The sequence below is a fragment of the Danio rerio genome, chromosome 1 (assembly GCF_049306965.1).
Source record: "Danio rerio strain Tuebingen ecotype United States chromosome 1, GRCz12tu, whole genome shotgun sequence".
In the NCBI taxonomy this organism is placed as follows: Eukaryota; Metazoa; Chordata; class Actinopteri; order Cypriniformes; family Danionidae; genus Danio; species Danio rerio.
The window spans coordinates 23,535,518-23,555,401 of record NC_133176.1 but is presented as its reverse complement, the minus strand read 5'-3'; the positions used below and the strand labels follow the sequence as shown (position 1 = coordinate 23,555,401).

The following is a 19,884-nucleotide window of genomic DNA, read 5'->3' as shown; positions in this document are numbered from 1 at the left end:
CTGTTTCTTGTTGTTCGTCTATGCCAATGTATGAGTCAAAATCGTGACATTGGGCAAGAAAAAGATCACTGTAGGCCTACACCAATAAATTAGCAAGGTAAATTCAGTAACCCACATTAATGTCTTATAATCTAAATGTTACATGTAAATTCTGCATCTTTTTAATAAACAAATCACGATGGTTCCTCTGAACAGTCTCTAATACTTATATTTTCTGTTTGATTGAGTCAATTTAGTGAAAATGGCAAGAAAGTGGCAAGAAAAGGTGACTGCATACGAATAAATTACCAAGGTAAATTACTTAATTCACAATATGAGTACACAATCTGTATATTACATATACATTCTTTATCAGCATCATGGTCTTCATTTGCTATTTTTTCTTTTTTCTGTTTTTTTTTTTTTTGTCCATCTATCCTACTGTTTGAGTCAACTCAGAGAAAATCATGACAATTGGCAAGAAAAAGGTACACCAGTAAATTACCAGATAAATTCATGAATTCACATCTGGATGTTACATCATTCTACATTTGCATCATGACCTTCTTTTGCTAATTTTTTTTTTTTTCTGTTTCTTGTTGTTCATCTATGCCACCGTTTGAGTCAAAATTGTGACATTGGGCAAGAATGGGAGGACTGTTTCTACCATGCTTGGCCCTCCGTCGCACATTGGAAAAATCACAGTAAAAGGAGGGAGAGAGCGAGACATCGAGTGAGCATCCTTCAGGTCTATAGCTGCAACCAATCCATCGGACAGACGCACTGGAAGATGCGTTTTTGCATGAGCATCTCGATCTGCATCCTAAACAGATGACAGATCTAAACGCACAGATAGGATTGGTATAACCCACCACTCTCTAGATACAATGTAAGGGGGCATAAACCCACTCTTCATCTCGGCTAGAGTACTGGCTTGATTGTATCCTTCGCCAGGAGGATAACAATCTTCTAACGCGAGACAGGGGGTGGCATAGCGATAATCACTTAAATACACATCCGTAAACCCAGGAGGCCAACAGTGAATTGAAACGCATAGCCGAGTCTGACCGCCCGCGTGAGCTACTACAACAGGCTGAGCAGCACTAACCAGGCTGACAAAGTCAGAATGAGCAGCATCACCGGATCGATCGTTGACGTACCCGCGGAGGGGCAGCTTGGGATGGGTAGTGCTTAGCCCGGTAAGCGGAGCATCCAGAGGAAGAGGTCAAAATAAGATATTGACTCTTACCTTCCTCCCAGGATCCCACGGAGTGGCTGGAGGTGAGAGAAAGGAGCTCATCCTCCACCCTCAAGCCTGTGGCGCAATGCACCAAAGCTGAGAGCTGGAAGGCAGTGCGTCCCGTGCTGGCAGCAATTGGGCTTCAACACCCAGAGCGAGGAAAAGCCGCTCTTTTGGGGTCACTACATACATCCGCTGGAGAGCCCATGCCTCCACAGAGGAAAGAACGGTTCTCCTCCTCTCCAAGCCGCCCGCCTCAGGTTTGCTTTGTGGTCTGATTACTGGACTTCAACCTGTGACGATTACTGGACTACAACCTGTGACGGTAGTGTCAACTTCCTGCGGGGGAGCTCAGCGCGTTTACTTAGCCAGTGGAATGGACTATGACTACAAAGCATTTTGGAGTCGTGAGAAGAGCGCATTCGGCAAGGAATGGCCAGCACGGATGGGTCTGATGGGGAGAGCAGTTTTCCGAGCCCACCAAGAGATGACCTGCTCCATCGCGCACGGCTGATCTTTCACCACGAGGACTCCTGGTTAAAGCTCCCGACAATATCGGCGAGAAGGCCTACCTGGGAAATGGGCACACTAAGAAAGCGTACTTTGTCGGCGCGGCACATATCTTCAGGGTAGGCGAATATGGCATTTCTGTACCACTATGTGGCCATCGTCCTCACCAGGGCACAGGCGGCCGACTTGAAGGTCATGAGAGAATAGTCGATCACCTTGCGATACTTATGCATAAGCTGGAAGATTAATCTTACATCAGACCACACGTCACACTCTTTAGTTTGTCAGGCGGTGTGACTGGGGGACAAGCCATCTCAAGCCGCACTGCTGAAACAGCCAAGGAAACGCAGCCATTATGTCTGATTCGAGAACCGTAACCGCGCATTGCACCCCGTAGGATGGAAGCGAGCCCGGTCTTTTATTTGAGCATAACAGCTTGCCCTCTGATGTCCTGATGGACCTTTGATTTCCGGTGTCATTAAGCAGTGGAGTGGGCATCCTAGGGGGTTAACCGCACAACCACCCGAAGCTTGGATGGGCCGCAATGTGGAGAAGTGGGGGGTCCTGGATAAATCCCCACTCTGATCCTCAGATCTGCCCGTGTGCTAACTGCTTTCACGGGGAGCAACGGGGGTGGCTGAAGCCGCAATCTCAGCTGTGCAACAGCCACTCCCTCACAGTGAGAGCATGAGCTGTTCCCCAGACCCCCAGACCTGTCATGCAATACCCGGCCCATTATCCGGAGATAGGAACCACCGATCCAGAAATGCACAGTCAGACCAGCATCTTGAAAAAGACGTGTTAATTGACTGTTGCTCTCTTAGGGAATCTGCCTCTTTAAATGGAAACTGCTCTTTTGTGCATACCAGCGAAACACTCAGGGGACAGGAATCCCAGATCGACTGCTGCTGTCGTGTCCTACCCCGCACTGGTGAGTAAACTTGAAATAAGGTTGGCAGATAGCATCTCTTCAGTCTCGTGATCAGGTCTGAAGCAACAATTCTGAGGAGCTGACTCCAACAACTGACTGATATAGCATTAATGAGCTCATCAGTTTCAGCTGTGGAGCTAAGCTCCGCCGATTCAATTGGCATTTCATTGGGCCATTTTCTTATCTTAAGAAGTGATTGGTCGTCTGACGCACTCCCAAAAGTCTGTTTATATACAGACACACAGTGGAATTCCCTCATGAAGGGAAACTAGGAAACACAGATGAGTGCATGGATGGATGTCCTTCCAAGAGGAAGGGGGTGGTGGTGGGTTTAGATTGTGGATAGATGTCTTCTCTGTGGCAGTTATTTACATTATAGGTAATAGACACACAACAAGCAGAAGAGGGAGACTCACAAGAAGCATGGTGAATATTTATTCTCCACTATTAGACTCAGGTCTCAAACAAACTCTACATTTTTGTTTTGTGTTTTCTAGGATACTCATACAAATTAAAAATTATGCAAAAGATTTGTTTAGTTATCAGTCCAGTTGTGTCTGCATTGGATTGATTTCTGTTATTTATTTACAACAATATTTGTATAATAATAATGCTTTTATAATAATAATAATACTTTCATTTATTTGTAATATAATTATTGAGTTGGTGTGATTGAGGAGGGGGCCCATGCCTTACTACAGTTTTATGTTTAGCTACACCCCTGAGACTCACAAGGGGAACAGTGGAGATATACTCGAAGACTTGGAGCTCAGCAAGCAGATAGAATGGCTGGAACCGACTGAACAATGGAGTTAGTTTCCAAAACAATTGTATTAAGATTAATTAAAAACTTGATATCTTTGTCTTTGGCAGATTGGCATGGAGCAATTTGAGAAACAGGAAAACACACGTCAGCAATGACAAGTACATCGTAATAAATTAGGTACAGCCTTTTATTTTTAAGTTGAATCAAATCCACTTTATAAAACATTTTTAAATGATAGAGTGATAGTCAGGTATTTCCTTTACAAGTGTATGTTAAATTCTCTCTCTCACACACAAACATTCATTTCCTTAATGCGTATAATATATAGCTAATAACAATAGGCATTTTGGATGTTTATCAGGGTATGACATGCAGGGAGTGGACTGCAGAATGAAGAAATGTTGCTTGTTGATTTGTGCAATATTTCCAAACGAATATCCAATAATATTAATATTTACAACGATAATTTAAATCTTGCTGCGATGACTGTGCTGTGTTTGACTGGCAGTAGCTCGGCTTTTAGATTGCTATAGACCATTTTGAGAGATGTAAACTAAAACAATGGTCCCAGCGTATTTCCCGTTTTGCATTTTTAATTTATAGCTTCCGAGAATCCAAAAAGGGCCACATATTGATAAACAATGTTATAAAAGCAGTTTTAAAATTAAGTTACGATTGAATTGTCTCTTGTTACTGTTATGAAACAGTTTAATAACAAAACGTTCATGTGCCAATGACATGACTACAGTGAATTGGTCTATAACCCTCTTCAAAAGTGAAATTGCACCTGTTGCACATTTAATAAACCCAGTAGTGTAAAAATAAAATAACTGACTCAATGCAATACCCCTGGTCTTCAGTTATTACTCCCTGTCAGAATATTCTCATAGATTCAAATATTGTCCTATAGATTTAGCCTACTCTTTCTCAGTTTACAGGACTAGGCTATATAGACGTAGGCCTGATGATTTTTAACTAATTCTATCCCCATAACAGAAAAAACACAGTTCAATATGTTTAATCATTCTGGGTTATAGAGATAACTGACAATGTTTTACTGCCCAGCTACTCATGTGTCATAAATATCTGCACACTGGTATAAGAATAACATTAAATCTGGCTAATAATAAAGGATAATTCAAGCTTATTCAAAAAACATGATCCGGGAGGCTCCGATTTGTTTTCAAGATTGAGAGGTACAAGATTCTATCTTTAAACGGCTCACATTACCAAATAATCTGCAATGAGAATCAGAACTGATCAAACACCTCGACAAGATTTCATCTTCAATTTATGGGAGATGAAAATAAATTGGGCTAAAATTCCTGTAGTCTGAGCCCAGCTTTAGATAGTTAGCTAGACGTCTTGTCTGCAGCAACAGGTTTTTTTTTTCAGGTAATGGACACAGAACAGGCAGAAGAAGTATTTCTGTGCATTTCTGGAGCTCAGCAAGCCTGTAGAGCTCTGTTAATCATGTCTTTGTCTTTTACAGACTGGAGTGCAGCATGTGGAGATATATAGGAATCACACACCTCAGCAATGACTGGAAACTGATGGTCATTCAAAAACAGATGGATGGGTATATGGATGGAGGTCCTTCCAAGAGGAAGGGGTGGTGGTGGGTATAGATTGTTAGAGGTCTTCTCTGTGGCTGTTATTTACATTGTAGGTAATGGACACACAACAGGGAAATGAGGGAGACTCACAAGAGCATCGGTGAACAGCTTGTGCTTTGAAGGAGCTCAGCCAGCAGGTAGGTCTCTGTTGGTGTTGTCTTCATTTTTTGCAAATTGGAGTGGAGCAAAAGAAGGAGACTCACAAGGGAACAGTGGAGATGTATCTGAAGAACACTGGAGAACACATTGTGTATTGCTGGAGATCAGCCAGCAAGTAGAGTTCTGTTAGTCTTGTTTTTTCTTTCTCTTTTGCAGATTAGACTGGGGCATGTGGAGAAATGAGTCACACTTAGCAATGGGTTGTTGCTAGATCGGATATTGTTGATGCCGGAAGTTAACGAGAATTATTTATATTATTTACTAAATTTCCCATTTATTGTATTTTATTAATGTCTACCCCCACCACAATCCTAAACCCAACCGTCACAGAATTGTAAAACAGCAGTTGTACCAAGTATTATTTATCTATTAAATTACCCTATAAACTGGATTTTTTTAACACCTACACCGACCACAACCCTAAACCCAACCGTCACAGTACTGTAAAAATATGAATTATTGTTATACAGTATCATTAAAAATGCTGTTATATTAATGCGCATATTGCGCTTCCGGACAGCCGCGTATCAAATCTAGACTTTACCTCAGCAATGGCTGCAAACTAATGGCCTGGTTAGATATTTCCTGAATAGATGGCTGGATGAATGAATGAAAAATAGATGTCCTTCCAAGAGGAAGGGGGTGGTGGTGGGCTTACATAGTTAGCTAGATTTCTGTGGCAGGTGTGTGTTTTTTTTTTTTTTTAGTACTGGTCACACAACAGACAGAAGAAGAAAACTCACAATAACATCATTGGAGGTATTTCTGATCTGAAGAACTTTGGAGAACAGCTTGTGCTCAGCAAGCTTGGATCTCATCACTCAGTGATACAATGTCAGACACAATGCACTTAAATGGAGCTAGTGATGTCACTGTGAGGGGTAGGGTTAGGGGTGGGGTTAGGTGAGCCCATTAAAAAAGCATTGGATGCAGCCCAGATTGCACTGCACCGAGTCTGCAGCCAGACCCCTCTCCAGCAATGACTGGAAACTGATGGTCAGAGGTTAGGTATTTTCTGACTGAATGGATGGGTGTATGGATGAATGAATGAATGAAAAATACAGTAGATGTGGGCATCCGATCAGAGACGTTACCCCATCCGAGGCTGCGCGAACCTTCGACTCAATCTCCCAAGAAATGCTAGAAACAAAAATCCTCTGGGGGAGCACAGGATCAAGTGATGATAATGAACGGTCCGAAGGATCAAAAAGACAGGATAACGCATCAGGCTTGATGTTCTTAGAACCTGGTCTATACAAGATGGTGAAATTAAATCGTCTAAAAAATAATGCCCACCGAGCCTGCCTAAAGTTTAATCTCTTCGCGGATTTGATGTATTCAAGATTCTTATGATCGGTCCAGACGATAAAAGGGACCCCCGACCTTTCTCACCAATGACGCCACTCCTCCAACGCAAACTTGACGGCCAACAAATCTCGATTACCAATGTCGTAATGTTCTTTCTGCAGTTGATAAACGATGAGAATAATACGCGCAGGGTGGATCTTGCTGTTCGAAGCAGAGCGCTGGGACAGGATGGCTCCAAACCTGACCTCCGACGCGTCGACCTCCACCACAAACTGCCGAGAGGGATCAGGGGCTATGAGGATTGGGGCTAAAACAAAGCAGCCTTTCAGTTTGGTGAAGGCAGCTTCGGCTGCACTAGACCACCTGAATGGTGTCTTGGAGGAGGTCATAGGCGGCGAGCTGGCTGAAATTCCAAATAAAATGCCGGTAAAAATTGGCAAAACCCAGAAACCTCTGCAGGGCCTTACAGGAATCCGGGGTTGGCTAATTTACCACAGCCTGAATCTTCTCTGGATCCATGCGCATTCCCTCGACCGACACGATATTCCCCAAGAACGGAACAGACTGTGCATGAAAAACGCATTTCTCCGCCTTGACATAAAGACCATTCTCAAACAGCCTCTGCAACACTCGCCTGACATGCTGAACATGTTGCTGGAGAGAATGATAAAATCTCAATATGTCATCCAGGTAAACATAGATAAACTGGTCTATCATATCTCTCAACACGTCATTGACGAGTGCCTGGAAAACAGCCGGAGCGTTGGAAAGGCCGAAGGCCAAAACGCAGTACTCAAAATGCCCTCTAGGGGTGTTAAATGCCGTTTTCCACTCATCCCTGGGTCTTATGCGAACCAAATGATAAGCATTGCGGAGATCTAGTTTCGTGAAAATGTTCGGCCCCTGCAGACGTTCAAAGGCTGAAGACATCAACGGCAAAGGGTAAGTATTCTTAACCGTGATGCTGTTCAGCCCACAATAGTCAATGCACGGACAAAGGGAACCATCCTTCTTTTTCAAAAAAGCTGCTTGAGAATCAGAAATATATTTCTCCATGGCCTCCCTCTCTGGAACAGACAGCGAAAATAACTTGCCCTTAGGCGGAGACGTACCTGACAATAAGTCTATAGCACAGTCATAGGGACGGTAAGGAGGAAGAGAAGCAGCCCGGGACTTACTGAACACTCCCTTCAGGTCATGGTACTAATGGGGCATGTTTGACAGATCTATCCGCACCTCCTGAAACACAGAATGAGAAACAGCAGAACAAGCAGACAATAAACAGGTCTCATGACAGCTCTCGCTCCAAGAAAACATATCAATATGACCCCAATTAATTCGACCCCCTATGTAGCACCAACCAAGGATGGCCCAGGATGACAGGAGTACCAATAGTGTCTGTAATAAAAACGTGATGAGTTCAGTGTGGTTACCGGAGGTAATGAGTATTATGGGAGCAGTGATGTGTGTAATGGTTGGAAGAGACAGACCACTAAGGGCGTGCACTGCGATAGGTGAGGTGAGAGAAGAAACACGGATTTTCAAAGTGTTAGCCAGTTTGGAGTCTATAAAGTTTCCCTCCGCTCCGTAGTCAATTAGCGAGTGACCGAGGTGAGAGTTGGAATTAAAACAGTTTTATAGGTAAAGTTGTTATGTTATGGGACTCCTCTTTACCCATAATCTCACCCACCAGAAAGTTCTTACCCATGACCGACTTATTACTCTTAACTGGACAAAAAGCCACAAAATTTCCAGCAACTCCACAGTACATACATAACCCCTCCGTGCGGCAATGGCGTCTCTACTACATCATAAGATGACATCTGCCTGGATTTAGGTTCAAGCTCAGAGGGCGTCATCGGAAAAACGGATCTTTGAAGTCGGATGTTGGGGGCGGAGCTCCTTGTGTGAACCTCTCCGTTGCAGGCGGTTGTCCACTCTGATGGCCAGATCGATGAGGCCATCTGGGGTTTTGGGCAGCTCCATGTCACAAATCTCATCTTTGATGTAGTCTGCGAGTCCGTGAAAAACATATCCCACTGAGCCTCCATGTTCCACTTGCAATCAGCCACCAGTGTACAGAAGTCAATGGAAACTTTCGCTACACTCAGATGTTTTGACGGAGTTCCGTGAGCCTTCGCGATGCTTCTCTCCCTGGAGTCGCTAGATCAAAAACAGCCCTGAGTACCTCTGAAAAAGCTTTGAAAGTGTTGCAGCAAGAATGTTTCTTCTCCCAGACAGTGGTCCCCCACAGTGCCGCCTAACCAGACAGCAGGTTGATGACAAAAGCCACTTTGCTCTCCTTGCTAGGAAAAAAACGAGGGCTGTAATGAAATATACAAAGAGCATTTGACTAAAAAGGGCCAGCATAAGTGGGGTTCGCCAGAATAACACTGAGGAGGATGAAGTCGCGGTTCAGTGGAGTGGAGGATCTCATTACAAACAGGACATTCTGATGGGTTAGTGGGAGAAGCTGGCAGGATGGGCTCGATGCTGAAGTCCGAGCTTAGTCTCTGAACTTGAGTGGTTAGCTTGGAAATCTGGGTAACAAGAGCTTGAATGGCCTGGCTGGCAACCACCATCTGCTTTTCCTGATTAACCATATGAACATAACTGCGTGAGAGGAATTCCTGGATCTCTGCTGTACTTGCTAAGTCCTTAATGGTCAGTTCGATCTGTCACAACAGAGGCGAGAAGACCCAAATGCAAGTAAAAAGGTTTATTAAATGAACACTAGAGCTGGTAGCTGAAAAGTGGATGACAGGTGAGTAGCAAGAAGACAGTATCTCAATAAGTGCATGAGCTGGTCACTGAATATGGGCAGCCGTCAACAAAGAAGATCAAAAGTCCAACGAAGACATCAACAGGACGATCAAAAAGTTCAACCCCATGAAACTCTTCTGCTCACTCACCACGAGTGAAAACATGGACGAGACCCTGACAGGACACAGACAACCATGAGAACAACGAACTGACAAAGTGAAACAGAAACACCAAACATATATAGGCGCAATAATGTGCTGCACATGTGATGCACTGATTAATCAGCTGAGCAGTGCTAAGCAGGGCAGGAGCCGGTGACAGCGATCACGTGACCACCCAGCTGATGACATGTAAACACAACTGACAGACACGCGACTCCCAAACAGACAAGGAGACAACACACACACACTCAGACATACACGCACCACGCATACACATAAACAATCACACATACGCAGACACATCAAAGAGCAGACAGATCCACAATCGTGACAAGATGTCCTTCCAAAAGGAAGGGGGTGGAGGTGGGCATAGATTGTGTGATGTCTTCTATGTTGCAGTTATTCAAATTGTACACTGTTCATCCTTGCTATAGATTATGCGGTAAATAACCAGGGTGTCTGCAAGTTCTTAAAATGTCCTTAATCCACTGAAATATTGGCTTGTTGTCTTGAATCATTTTAAACAGGTCTTAATTTTCGTTAATTTATGTAAAGATGCCCAATCAATTCAACACATCCCTTCACCAATAATACAAAGCTTTTAGCAAATATCTATTTATAACTAATATTATAACTTGCATACATTTAGTTTATTAGGTTTTTTAAAGATTTTAGAAAATCTGTAGGTCTTTGTAAAAACTGCAGAAACCCTGGATAGACAGATGAAGCTTAAATACAGCTAATTAGTCAAAAAAGCAAGTATGTTTATGTCACGATCACCAGCGATCTTAGACCTTACTCCTTAGATCGCTGGAGAACATGCACTCACTAATGGACTACAAAATGGCCATTCCATGGACTACAACTTCATACATGCACTCCGCTCACACACACACACAAGTTCCGCATCCTGATTGATTGCACACAAACCACCAGAGGATTGTCAAGGACTGATTAAACACACTATTTAAGCAGCACATACACTCACTCTAGTCGCAGAGTCTTGTTTACATCCTGTGACATTACAACACGTTTCCTTTGTCTTGTTTTTCCGTGTGTTTACCTTCGCCTTGTTATTCTGTATATCCCTGCCTGCTGCCAGCCTTGTTACCATCTGCCTGTTATTGTGACAACGATTCTGGATTGCCTTCATACATCTGTTGTTGACCATTGCTTGCCATACCATTGTAATAAACCTGCATGTGGGTCTGAACTCTGTTGTTAGTGTCACATCAATAGACAATAGTGTCAATAGTGATATCAATAGTGGCAATAGACAGCAAGACCCACTGACAACGTGGCTTGCTGTTTCCTCCATTAACACCATAATGCTGGCATCACCCATACTCCTGTCTCCAGCTCACAAGATGGCCGCCTCCAGTATTCCAGTTCACAAAATGGCCGCCTTTATTGCTCCAGCTCACAAGATAGCTGCCTCCAGTCCTCCAGTTCACAAAATGGCTGCCTTCAGTCTTTCAGCTCACAAGATGGCCGCCTCCAGTCCTCCAGCCCACATGACGGCTGCCTCCAGTCCTCCAGTTCACAAAATGGCTGCCTTCAGTCCCCCAGCTCACAAGATGGCCGCCTCCAGTCCTCCAGCTCACAAGATGGCTGCCTTCAGTCTTCCAGCTCACAAGATGGCCGACTCCAGTCTTCCAGCTCATAAGATGGCTGACTCCAGTCTTCCAGCTCACAAGATGGTCGCCACCAGTCCTCCAGTCTTCTAGTTCACAAAATGGCCACCTCCAGTTCCCCAGCTCACAAGATGGTCGCCTCCAGTCCTCCAGCTCACAAGATGGCTGACTCCAGTCCTCCAGCTTACAAAGTGGCCACAACCAGCCCTTCAGCTCACACAAGCGCCAATCTGCCACTAGCTCACAAGATGGGTTCCTGTTCCAAGTCTGTTCCTTTCATAGTACCTGTCGTTGTTCCTGTCCTTGAAATGCCATCACCTGAGCCACCAGAATGGCCACCACAACCTGATTTGCAAAGCTGTTGCCACCACCAGAGCTTTTGCTGCCAGAACTGCCAGATTTTCAGTCACTGCCAGAGCTGCCAGATTCTTAGTCGCCGTCAGATCCTCAGTCGCTGCCAGAGCTGCCAGATCCTCAGTTGCAGCTAGAGCTGCCAGACCTTCAGTCTCCGCTAGAGCTGCCAGATCCTCAGTCACCGGCAGAGCTGCCAGATCTTGAGTCGCCGCCAGGGCTGCCAGAGTTGTCTAGAGCTGCCAGAGTCGCTGCCAGAGTTGTCTGAGCTGTAAGAGTCGCCGCTGATGTCAGAGTCGCCAGAGCTGCCAATTCTGCCGCCTGAGCTTAACGATTGGTCGCCGCTAGATCCTCTTGAATCCCTCGAATGGCGGGCGCTAGATTCCTTTGAATCCCTTGAATGGCAGACTCCAGACACCTCTGAGTCCCTCTGATGGCGGGTGCCAGACATCTCAGAAATTCGTGAATGGCAGGCGCCGGGCACATCTGAAATCCTCGAAATGCAAGAGCCACCACCTGAGTCCCTCAAAAGGCCAGAGCCACCACCTGAGTCCGACGAAAGCCCAGAGCCATCACTTGAGTCCCAGGAAAGGCTAGAGCCATCACCTGAGTCCCACGTAAGGCCAAAGCCGTCACCTGATTCCCACGAAAGGCCAGAGCCATCACCTGAGTCCTACAAAAGGCCAGAGCCATCACCTGTGTCTCACGAAAAGCCTGAGCTGTCACGAAAGGTTAGAGCAGTCACTTGATTCCCACGAAAGGCCAGGGCAGTCACCTGAGTCCCACAAAAGGCCAAAGCCGTCACCTGAGTTTCACAAAGGACCAGAATTACTACCTGAGTTCCACGAATGGCCGCCAGAGCCATGTGACCTCCCAGAGCTGTGTGACTTCCTAAAGCCGCCTAAACCGTATAAACCTTTAGTGCTTCCTGAACCTAAACTCCCTGATCCACTTGGGTTGTACAAACTGCCAGTGACTCTTGAACCAAGGCTTCCTGATCCACTGGGCTTGTATGAACTGCCAGTGCCCCCTGAATCAAGACTTTCTGACCCATTGGAGTTAAAGGAACTACCAGTGTCTCCTGAACCCAAGCCTCCTGACCCACTGGAGTTAAAGGAACTGCCAGCGTCTCCTAAACCCAAGCCTCCTGGCCCACTGGGGTTGAATACACTGCCAGTGTCCCCTGACCCAAAGCCCCCTGACCCACAGGGGTTGAATGAACAGCCAGTGCATCTTGAAACCAAGCCTCCTGACCCAATGGGGTTTATTGAACTGCCAGTACTTCCTGAACGTAGGCCTCCTGAACCACTGTATGTTTATGACACGTCTATGCTTGCTGAACCAAAACTTCCAGACATACACAAGCTTCACTATTCAGGCCTTCTACAGCTCCACTCTCCAGGCCCTCCACAGCTCCACTCTCCAGGCCCTCTGCAGCTCCACTCTCTAGGCCCTCCACAGCCTCACTCTCCAGGCGCTCCGCAGCTACAGGCCCTCCTCAGCTCCATGCTCCAGGCCTTTTGTAGCTCCACTCTCCAGGCCTTCTGCAGTTCCTCGCTACAGACCTTCCCTAACTCCACAATCCAGATATTCTGCGGCTCCACACTCCAGGTCCTCCGCAACTCCACAATTCAGACCTTCTGCAGCTCCCTGCTCCAGGACCTCCTCAGCTCCATGCTCCAGATACACCTCCACTGCATGGTCCTGGCCCTCCATCCCTCCCCCTGTTCCGCCTCCGCTCCACCTCCCGCCTGAACTGTATTAGGAGCGTCTGGAAGCCGCTCCTTAGAGGGGTGGCTCTGTCACAATTACCAGTGATGTTTAGTCCTTGGATCGCTGGAAAACATGCACTATCACTAATGGACTAGAAACCAACCATTCCATGGACTACAACTTCATACATGCACTCCGCTCACACACACATGTTCTGCATCCTGACTGATTGCACACACACCACCGGAGGATTGCTATTTAAGCAGCGCATACACTCACTGCAGTCGCCGAGTCTTGTTTACATCCTGTGACATTACAAGCCGTTTCCTTTGTCTTGTTTTTTCGTGTTTTTAACCCTCGCCTTGTTATTCGGATTATCCCTGCTTGCTGCCAGCCTTGTGACCATCTGCCTGTTATTGTGACGACAATGGACCCTCTGCTAAGCCCTCCTTAGTTACTGTTGCTACGCCTGTCAAGCTTTTGTGCCTGGCACTTCTTTTTCAATGTGTGTGCGCCAGTTTCAGACATTGCCAGGGATCTAATGTAATTTTTGGAGAACAGGTGAGATGTCCGAGAAAGCCAGACAAAAAAAGACTGCAGTAGTCATTACAGGGGTATATTCACCACATAATGGGCAACCGATTAAAGAATAAATCAATCAAAATTAAAGCTAGCTTAGCCTAGCCGCCTCATACGCTAACCATTCAACAGCTTAGCTCATGCTCAGCAGGAGAGGTGAAATTTAAAAATAATCTAATAATAATAAATGAAACCATGATTTCTCTATTTTTAGCTAAAAAGCCTGACAGTGCTTTTACATAGTTCATTCATAGAAAGAACAGTCAGAAAGGGAAACTGATGGATTTGTGCCGAATATTAGCATCATTGACCCCTAACAATGTACAGTAAGTTACCTATTACTGTCAGTATGTTTGTGGGCTCTTTATAAATGACTGGAAAACAGCTAGGGGTAAAGTATATTGATCGCAGCTGCTCAGTTTGTGATCACATCTCGGTTTTGTTCTGTTAATTTGTAATTTCAAATATTCGTAGCTTGAAATAGATGTAAATATCAAGTTCAGTAAAGTTAGCAGCAGATTCGTATTTTCCGGATCAATGACTCATGTCATTATGATCTATTCGCTATTAGTATGAATAACATGACTAACTTTATAGCAAAGGCTTAAATGGACCATTACTCATAATATCAAGCAAAAAGAGGAATAAGTCTGCTGTGAAACATTACCAGCTTTGTATTTTTGTCGCCTGTCTATCACTGATTGTGTCAGGAATATCAAAACAAAACCAACTTAGCTCCGCTCCTTTAGCGCCCCTCACACAGTTTGATCCATGCTGGCATTTTTCCTCTTGGGGTTTATGTTTTGAAAAGGGAATATTTACACCATCCCATCCAAACTTTTAAGGAGACTGGGTATCAGATTTGCACAATCCATATGTACTAACTCAAAAGCTTGACAGAGCCCCTGCGCGTAGCTACAGTTGCTAAGCCACGATTGGTGGATGGTGGTTTTTGGGCGTGGCTTAGCAAAGGGTCAATTCTGGATTGCCTTCATACATCTGTTTGCTCCCGTGTTGACCATTGCTTGCCTGACCATTCTAATAAACCTGCATGTGGATCTGAACTCTGTTGTCAGTGTCACATCCCATGGTTACAGTTTAGTTCATGTATTTGTGGTGAAGATTATTCAAGGCTTTCTGAAATGATGAGTCTCACACAAATGCGTTTGCAGTATACAAACACACACACACACACACACACATATATATATATATATATATATATATATATATATATATATATATATATATATATATATATATATATATATATATATATGTATGTGTGTGTGTGTGTGTGTGTGTATAGCGATTTTTAAACACATTTTAAACTTTTAAAAAAATCCCAGAGTTGGAACAGATATTTTAATCCCAGTTTATTTACAAAAAAAGTTTTGAGAACGTGTATGCATGTTATTATAAAAACAATGCGCCTGTCAGTTCGGTCTGTGGGTGAAACTGCACTCATTTGTCATGTTGCGTTGGGCCTAAAAAAACAGCAACTGGGATTTGGATCCTGTTTTATCATGATAATAAGCAGTCCAAATTTCAAACATAGTTTAAAAAGGCATGCATTTGCTAAAATATTTGATTTAAGACACATTTTGGCTTAACAATAGATTCTGTAAAAGTAAGAGAATATTTTTTTAGAAGAAACCTGAATCCATAGTAAAACAAAAATAATGATTGTAATATGATTAAAATTATATCTTATGATATTGACCTTCCTTGACTTTATTACTTGTACTTGACAGGTTTCACTGATTACTAGTCCAAATTCTGTTTTTGAGTTGGTTACTATCAAAGATGAACTTTTTTTCTGTTGCTATTGGAAGCTATAATCTGAAAATATGTATTAATTAATAAATACAATATTGATCAGTTATATAAATATTACTAAGCCATTTCATTAACTGAGGAAAAGTCACAGATCACAAAGCAAACACTTCTTTATTTATTTATTTTTTCAGCAGCACCACATAGAAAAGAAAGAATGCCAAATGAATACAGAGATCAATATTTTAAGTAAAAGGTGACATGTGCTTTGCCGGACATCAGTAGCATTTTTTTTATTTATACAATTGTAAGCTCAACACTAATAACATCAGTGACTAGGAATGGTGCATGACGGTACACGACAAATCATTTACAAAAAAAAAGCATGCGGGTAAAATTAGTCTCAGCAGTGATGAAAGGAAATGACAAGAGTACGATGCTACAGAATACCATTCGAGGCTAGAAAAAACCTCTGAAATATAACAGGAAAACTTCTAATTTAGAAAAACATTCTTGTCCCTGACATATGAGACCACTTTTGCCGCTTTGAAAAATCCTGATCTCAGTGATGTACAATCTTCAAACATAATTGAAAGCAGCTCCTTTTCTTATTTAAGGGCTCTTTTAACTCCATTAGTTGGCTTTACTGCGGGTTTCTGACAACCTGGCAAAGGTTCGAGGACTGATATGGGCAATGTAATCCGTCTGGAATCGAGAATTCGGTGTGCGTCGTCTTTTCCTTTCACCTTGTGTGGTGAAGAATGCATCCTGGAAACGCATGCTGGATGCCGTGGACTGCAAAGCAAATACACAAATATGTCAATACAGCATTCATGAACATGGTCAAACCTTTAACGACCACTTGTTCATTTTCAACCAGAGATAACATGATTTACTGCAGTTCACACAATGTCCACCGGTGTCGTCAATAACAATCATTTCTTAGGCCCAGTCACATTTGGCATTAAGATGGGTATTTGTAACAGCACTGATGTGCTCACGGCAATCTGAGTTTGATTCCGGCTCAAGGTCATTTGCCGTTCATTTCCCTCTCTCTGCTCCCCATGCATTCATGTCTCCACACAGTTCATTAATTCATTTATTAATTTTTCTTCAGCTTAGTCCCTTATTTACGCTGTATGACTGCAGATTAACCAACACGTCTCAATAAAGGAATTCTGCTTGTTCCGAGTCTCCTGGACTGGGTTCTTCTCTTCTTTTCACTCATTTATTTTTTTACAACATGACCATACCTGAAACACTCCCCGGGAGTCTCCCGTATTTCAGACCAATCTCCCACAACCGTCCCGTTTAAAAAAAATTTCGGAAAGCTCCCTTAATTCCCCCGTACAGTCTGTAAACACCACAAGGTCGCCAACTTTGGTACAGTACCTGATCGCAGCGGCCGCCCAAAACCCGCTGCATCCCAGCTCTCAACAATGTTATTGAGAGACCCCACCCCCGAACACCTCCTCACCTTCACTTAACCCCAAATCTACAATGTGGGGTTTAATAATTCAATTTGCATAACTGTTTGTTTGCTGAAGCTGTTCCAGGGCAACACATACAAAATTACCACTAGATGTCACTGTAGAAGAAGGTATCTAAAATTTTTCGAAGCTTCGACACATTTGTTTCGACTGATGTTTGAGTTATTTAATGTAATATACAGTGACGCTGTTGACAGAAGAATAAACCACTAGATGTGGGATGCAACCTGTGTGAGCCTTGATTGATTTTTCTGCTGCTACATTGAGTTAGGCGAGCTCTCCTGTAATTTTTTAACTCAACACATTACAAAACGTCTTTCACATATATTCGAAATGTGCATGTGTAAGTAATATGAATCGCTCACATATCTTTTACGAGTTCTTTATCTGAGATGAAAAATGCATGCAATAGCTGCCTATAGAAAGACGAGACGCTGTACACGCTGGTAAAGTATGTGTGTGTGTGTGTGTGTGTGTGTGTGTGTTGACAGCGGTTTGACTGATAAATATGAATTTGTAGGTAAATCGTTAGCGGTGTTAAACAGCATTTCCCATTGTTTAACATTACATCTTTGCTACAGAATACCATTAACGCTAGACACTGTACATGTCATGATCAATTTTAACAAAGAAAAACACTTACAGGTTGTGGCTCAGAGTTCACAACTTCTGCTTGTTGGAGCTGCTCCTTCTTTGAGAAGATTTTAACCAAATCCAGCACTGAACTGGGAGAGATTGTGGAAGCTGTGTTTTGTCAAATCATGCTTGCAATGTAGTTTATAATTCTCTGGAACATATTTAATATTGAACTGTAAGCACTTCTGTCTTTGTGTCGTGTCTTTTGGAAGCCCAAATACAGAAACAGAAGAAGCTCTGTGGAAATAGCAGCGTTTCGACTGTGTTTTAGCTTTCGCTGCTGTAACATTACAGTGCCTCTGGCCACGCCCCTGAGCTGCGCAGTGGGTGTACGCGGTAAAAGTATGTTTGTGATCTCACTGGCCCGGAAGTATTTTTTTGTAGTCCCCAAAGTTTGTTCATTGTAGACTTTGCTAAGCTAACTCTGTAAAAGGCAAGGTCTCCCTTTGCATTGAACTTTGAGCTTTTTACATTCAGAGATGCTGTTTATGTTCACACAGCTACATTACACATCAACTAAAGTTCAAAATATGATATTGTAGTGGACCACGCCTTTAATATCAGGTGTTAACAGGGCCTAAATTACACAAATACAGATTAATCAAACTTTATGAACAGTCAACTCTTTACTGAAATTTATCAAGGTCACTTAGTTCTATTTTAAGTTGTTCTAACAGGAGTAAATGAGCAGTTTTTAAACATACTTCACAAGTCACATAAATTCTGAAGAACAGTATAAAAACTTTTAGAATAAAAATATTAAAATATTAGAAGAAGAACGCTGATCAGATTTAGCACTTTCACATACCTCCAAGTTATTGGCGTTAATCTGGCATAGCGTGGTAAATTGAAAACTTTAAGGTGTGTTTCTCCAATCACCACGCTCACACCTTTATGTGAAAACTCACCAAACGACCTTTGACTTTTTTGGGCAGGTCTTCATTGAGTGTGTAAATGTCCTCTCGCTTTGCCAATACTTGGGATCCATCTTCAAACTCCACCTACAATCAAAAACAAAACAGAACTCAGCTTAAGGGATTGATTACTCAAGTAATAGCAGAGCAGCAGTACTTGATGTGACTGTTAGAGAATGTACCTGATACATATATGAAGTGTTCGAGCCAAGATATTTGGCTCCATATAAAAGTCCATCAGGCCACTTCACCTGAACTGTCTCCCCAACTTCAGGAGGGCCAAGCAAAGCACAGTCTCTGCTCTGTAGAGCGAAAGAGAAGAGATGCTCATTCACTGAAAACAAACAACTGGATCCTAATCCTAAATAATGTCTAAAGCCCTGGTCAGATCACACAATTTTGTCAAGATTTCGGCAACATTTCCTTAATGTAGGATGTCGTGGGGAGTCATAAACGACAAATGGGCATCGTGACACAAGACTTCCACTCCCCAGCGGGCTACATCCAAGCTTCAAGTGAGTGAAGCACTCCATTCTCCTGGATGGTCGCCCTCTCACTCGATGACACCAAGGACCAGATGTCCATCGCTGCATCAGAGGGTGAGCTGTTATTTTCTGACGAGGATCTAGACCGCTCCCTCCTTCCGGAGTGATGAGCGAGGCATCGTATCTAGAGGCAGATATGATGGTCGTGCTTTCCTGGGCTGCTTCGGCTGTGGGTCTGGAGATGTTTTATCCCCCATCCCCATGGCCGGACTGACTAGATGGGTGCTAGGTGGAGGTTTAGAAGAAGGCCAAGCCTTCTAAATCATTCGTTACCTTCTTCCTGGAAGTGCACAGTGAGCTCATACTTCTTGGAGGGGACCTTTCTCTGCCAGATCCGTGTGCGCTTCCACTTTCACCACCGTTGACGGTAAAGCAGCCAGGGGGTACGAGGCAGTTCTCCAGGTTGAACATGCCATTGCGATCAATCTTTGCCCGCATGGTGCCTCTTCCTGGCACAATCAGCATAGTCTTACGTCCAAGGCGTGTAGGTTATCTGTGTTCCTTCGGGGTAAGAGCCTACACCGCCACGGGCCAGGCTGGTTCTGGCCAGTACGCAATGGCCATGTATTAGCGCTACCAAGCACAGGTATTGGCCAAGCTGCACAAAGGTTCCAACCCAGGCCTGATGCATGAGCTCCACACCGCAAACTACTATGCTCTGCGTATCACCAAGTCGGCCACACACTAGGGGTCCAGGAACACCACTTCTGGCTAAACCTGGCTGATATGCATGATGTTGACAAAGTTCGCTTTCTTAATGCATCCATATCCCATGCTGGCCTGTTTGACGACACCGTTGGTGAATTCACCCAG

At 43.8% G+C, this 19,884-nt stretch overlaps 1 protein-coding gene across 1 annotated transcript in view; it reads right to left on the bottom strand.

Annotated features, from left to right (window-relative positions):
• Positions 1-15,641: 15,641 nt before the first annotated feature.
• Positions 15,642-19,884, bottom strand: part of kdm4c (lysine (K)-specific demethylase 4C) — a 34,958-nt gene continuing 30,715 nt past the window's right edge. Inside the window, 3 exon segments of the mRNA NM_001083851.1 lie at positions 15,642-16,281; positions 18,521-18,613; positions 18,709-18,828. Coding sequence (NP_001077320.1) covers positions 16,120-16,281; positions 18,521-18,613; positions 18,709-18,828 — 375 coding nt within the window. The 3' untranslated portion in view covers positions 15,642-16,119.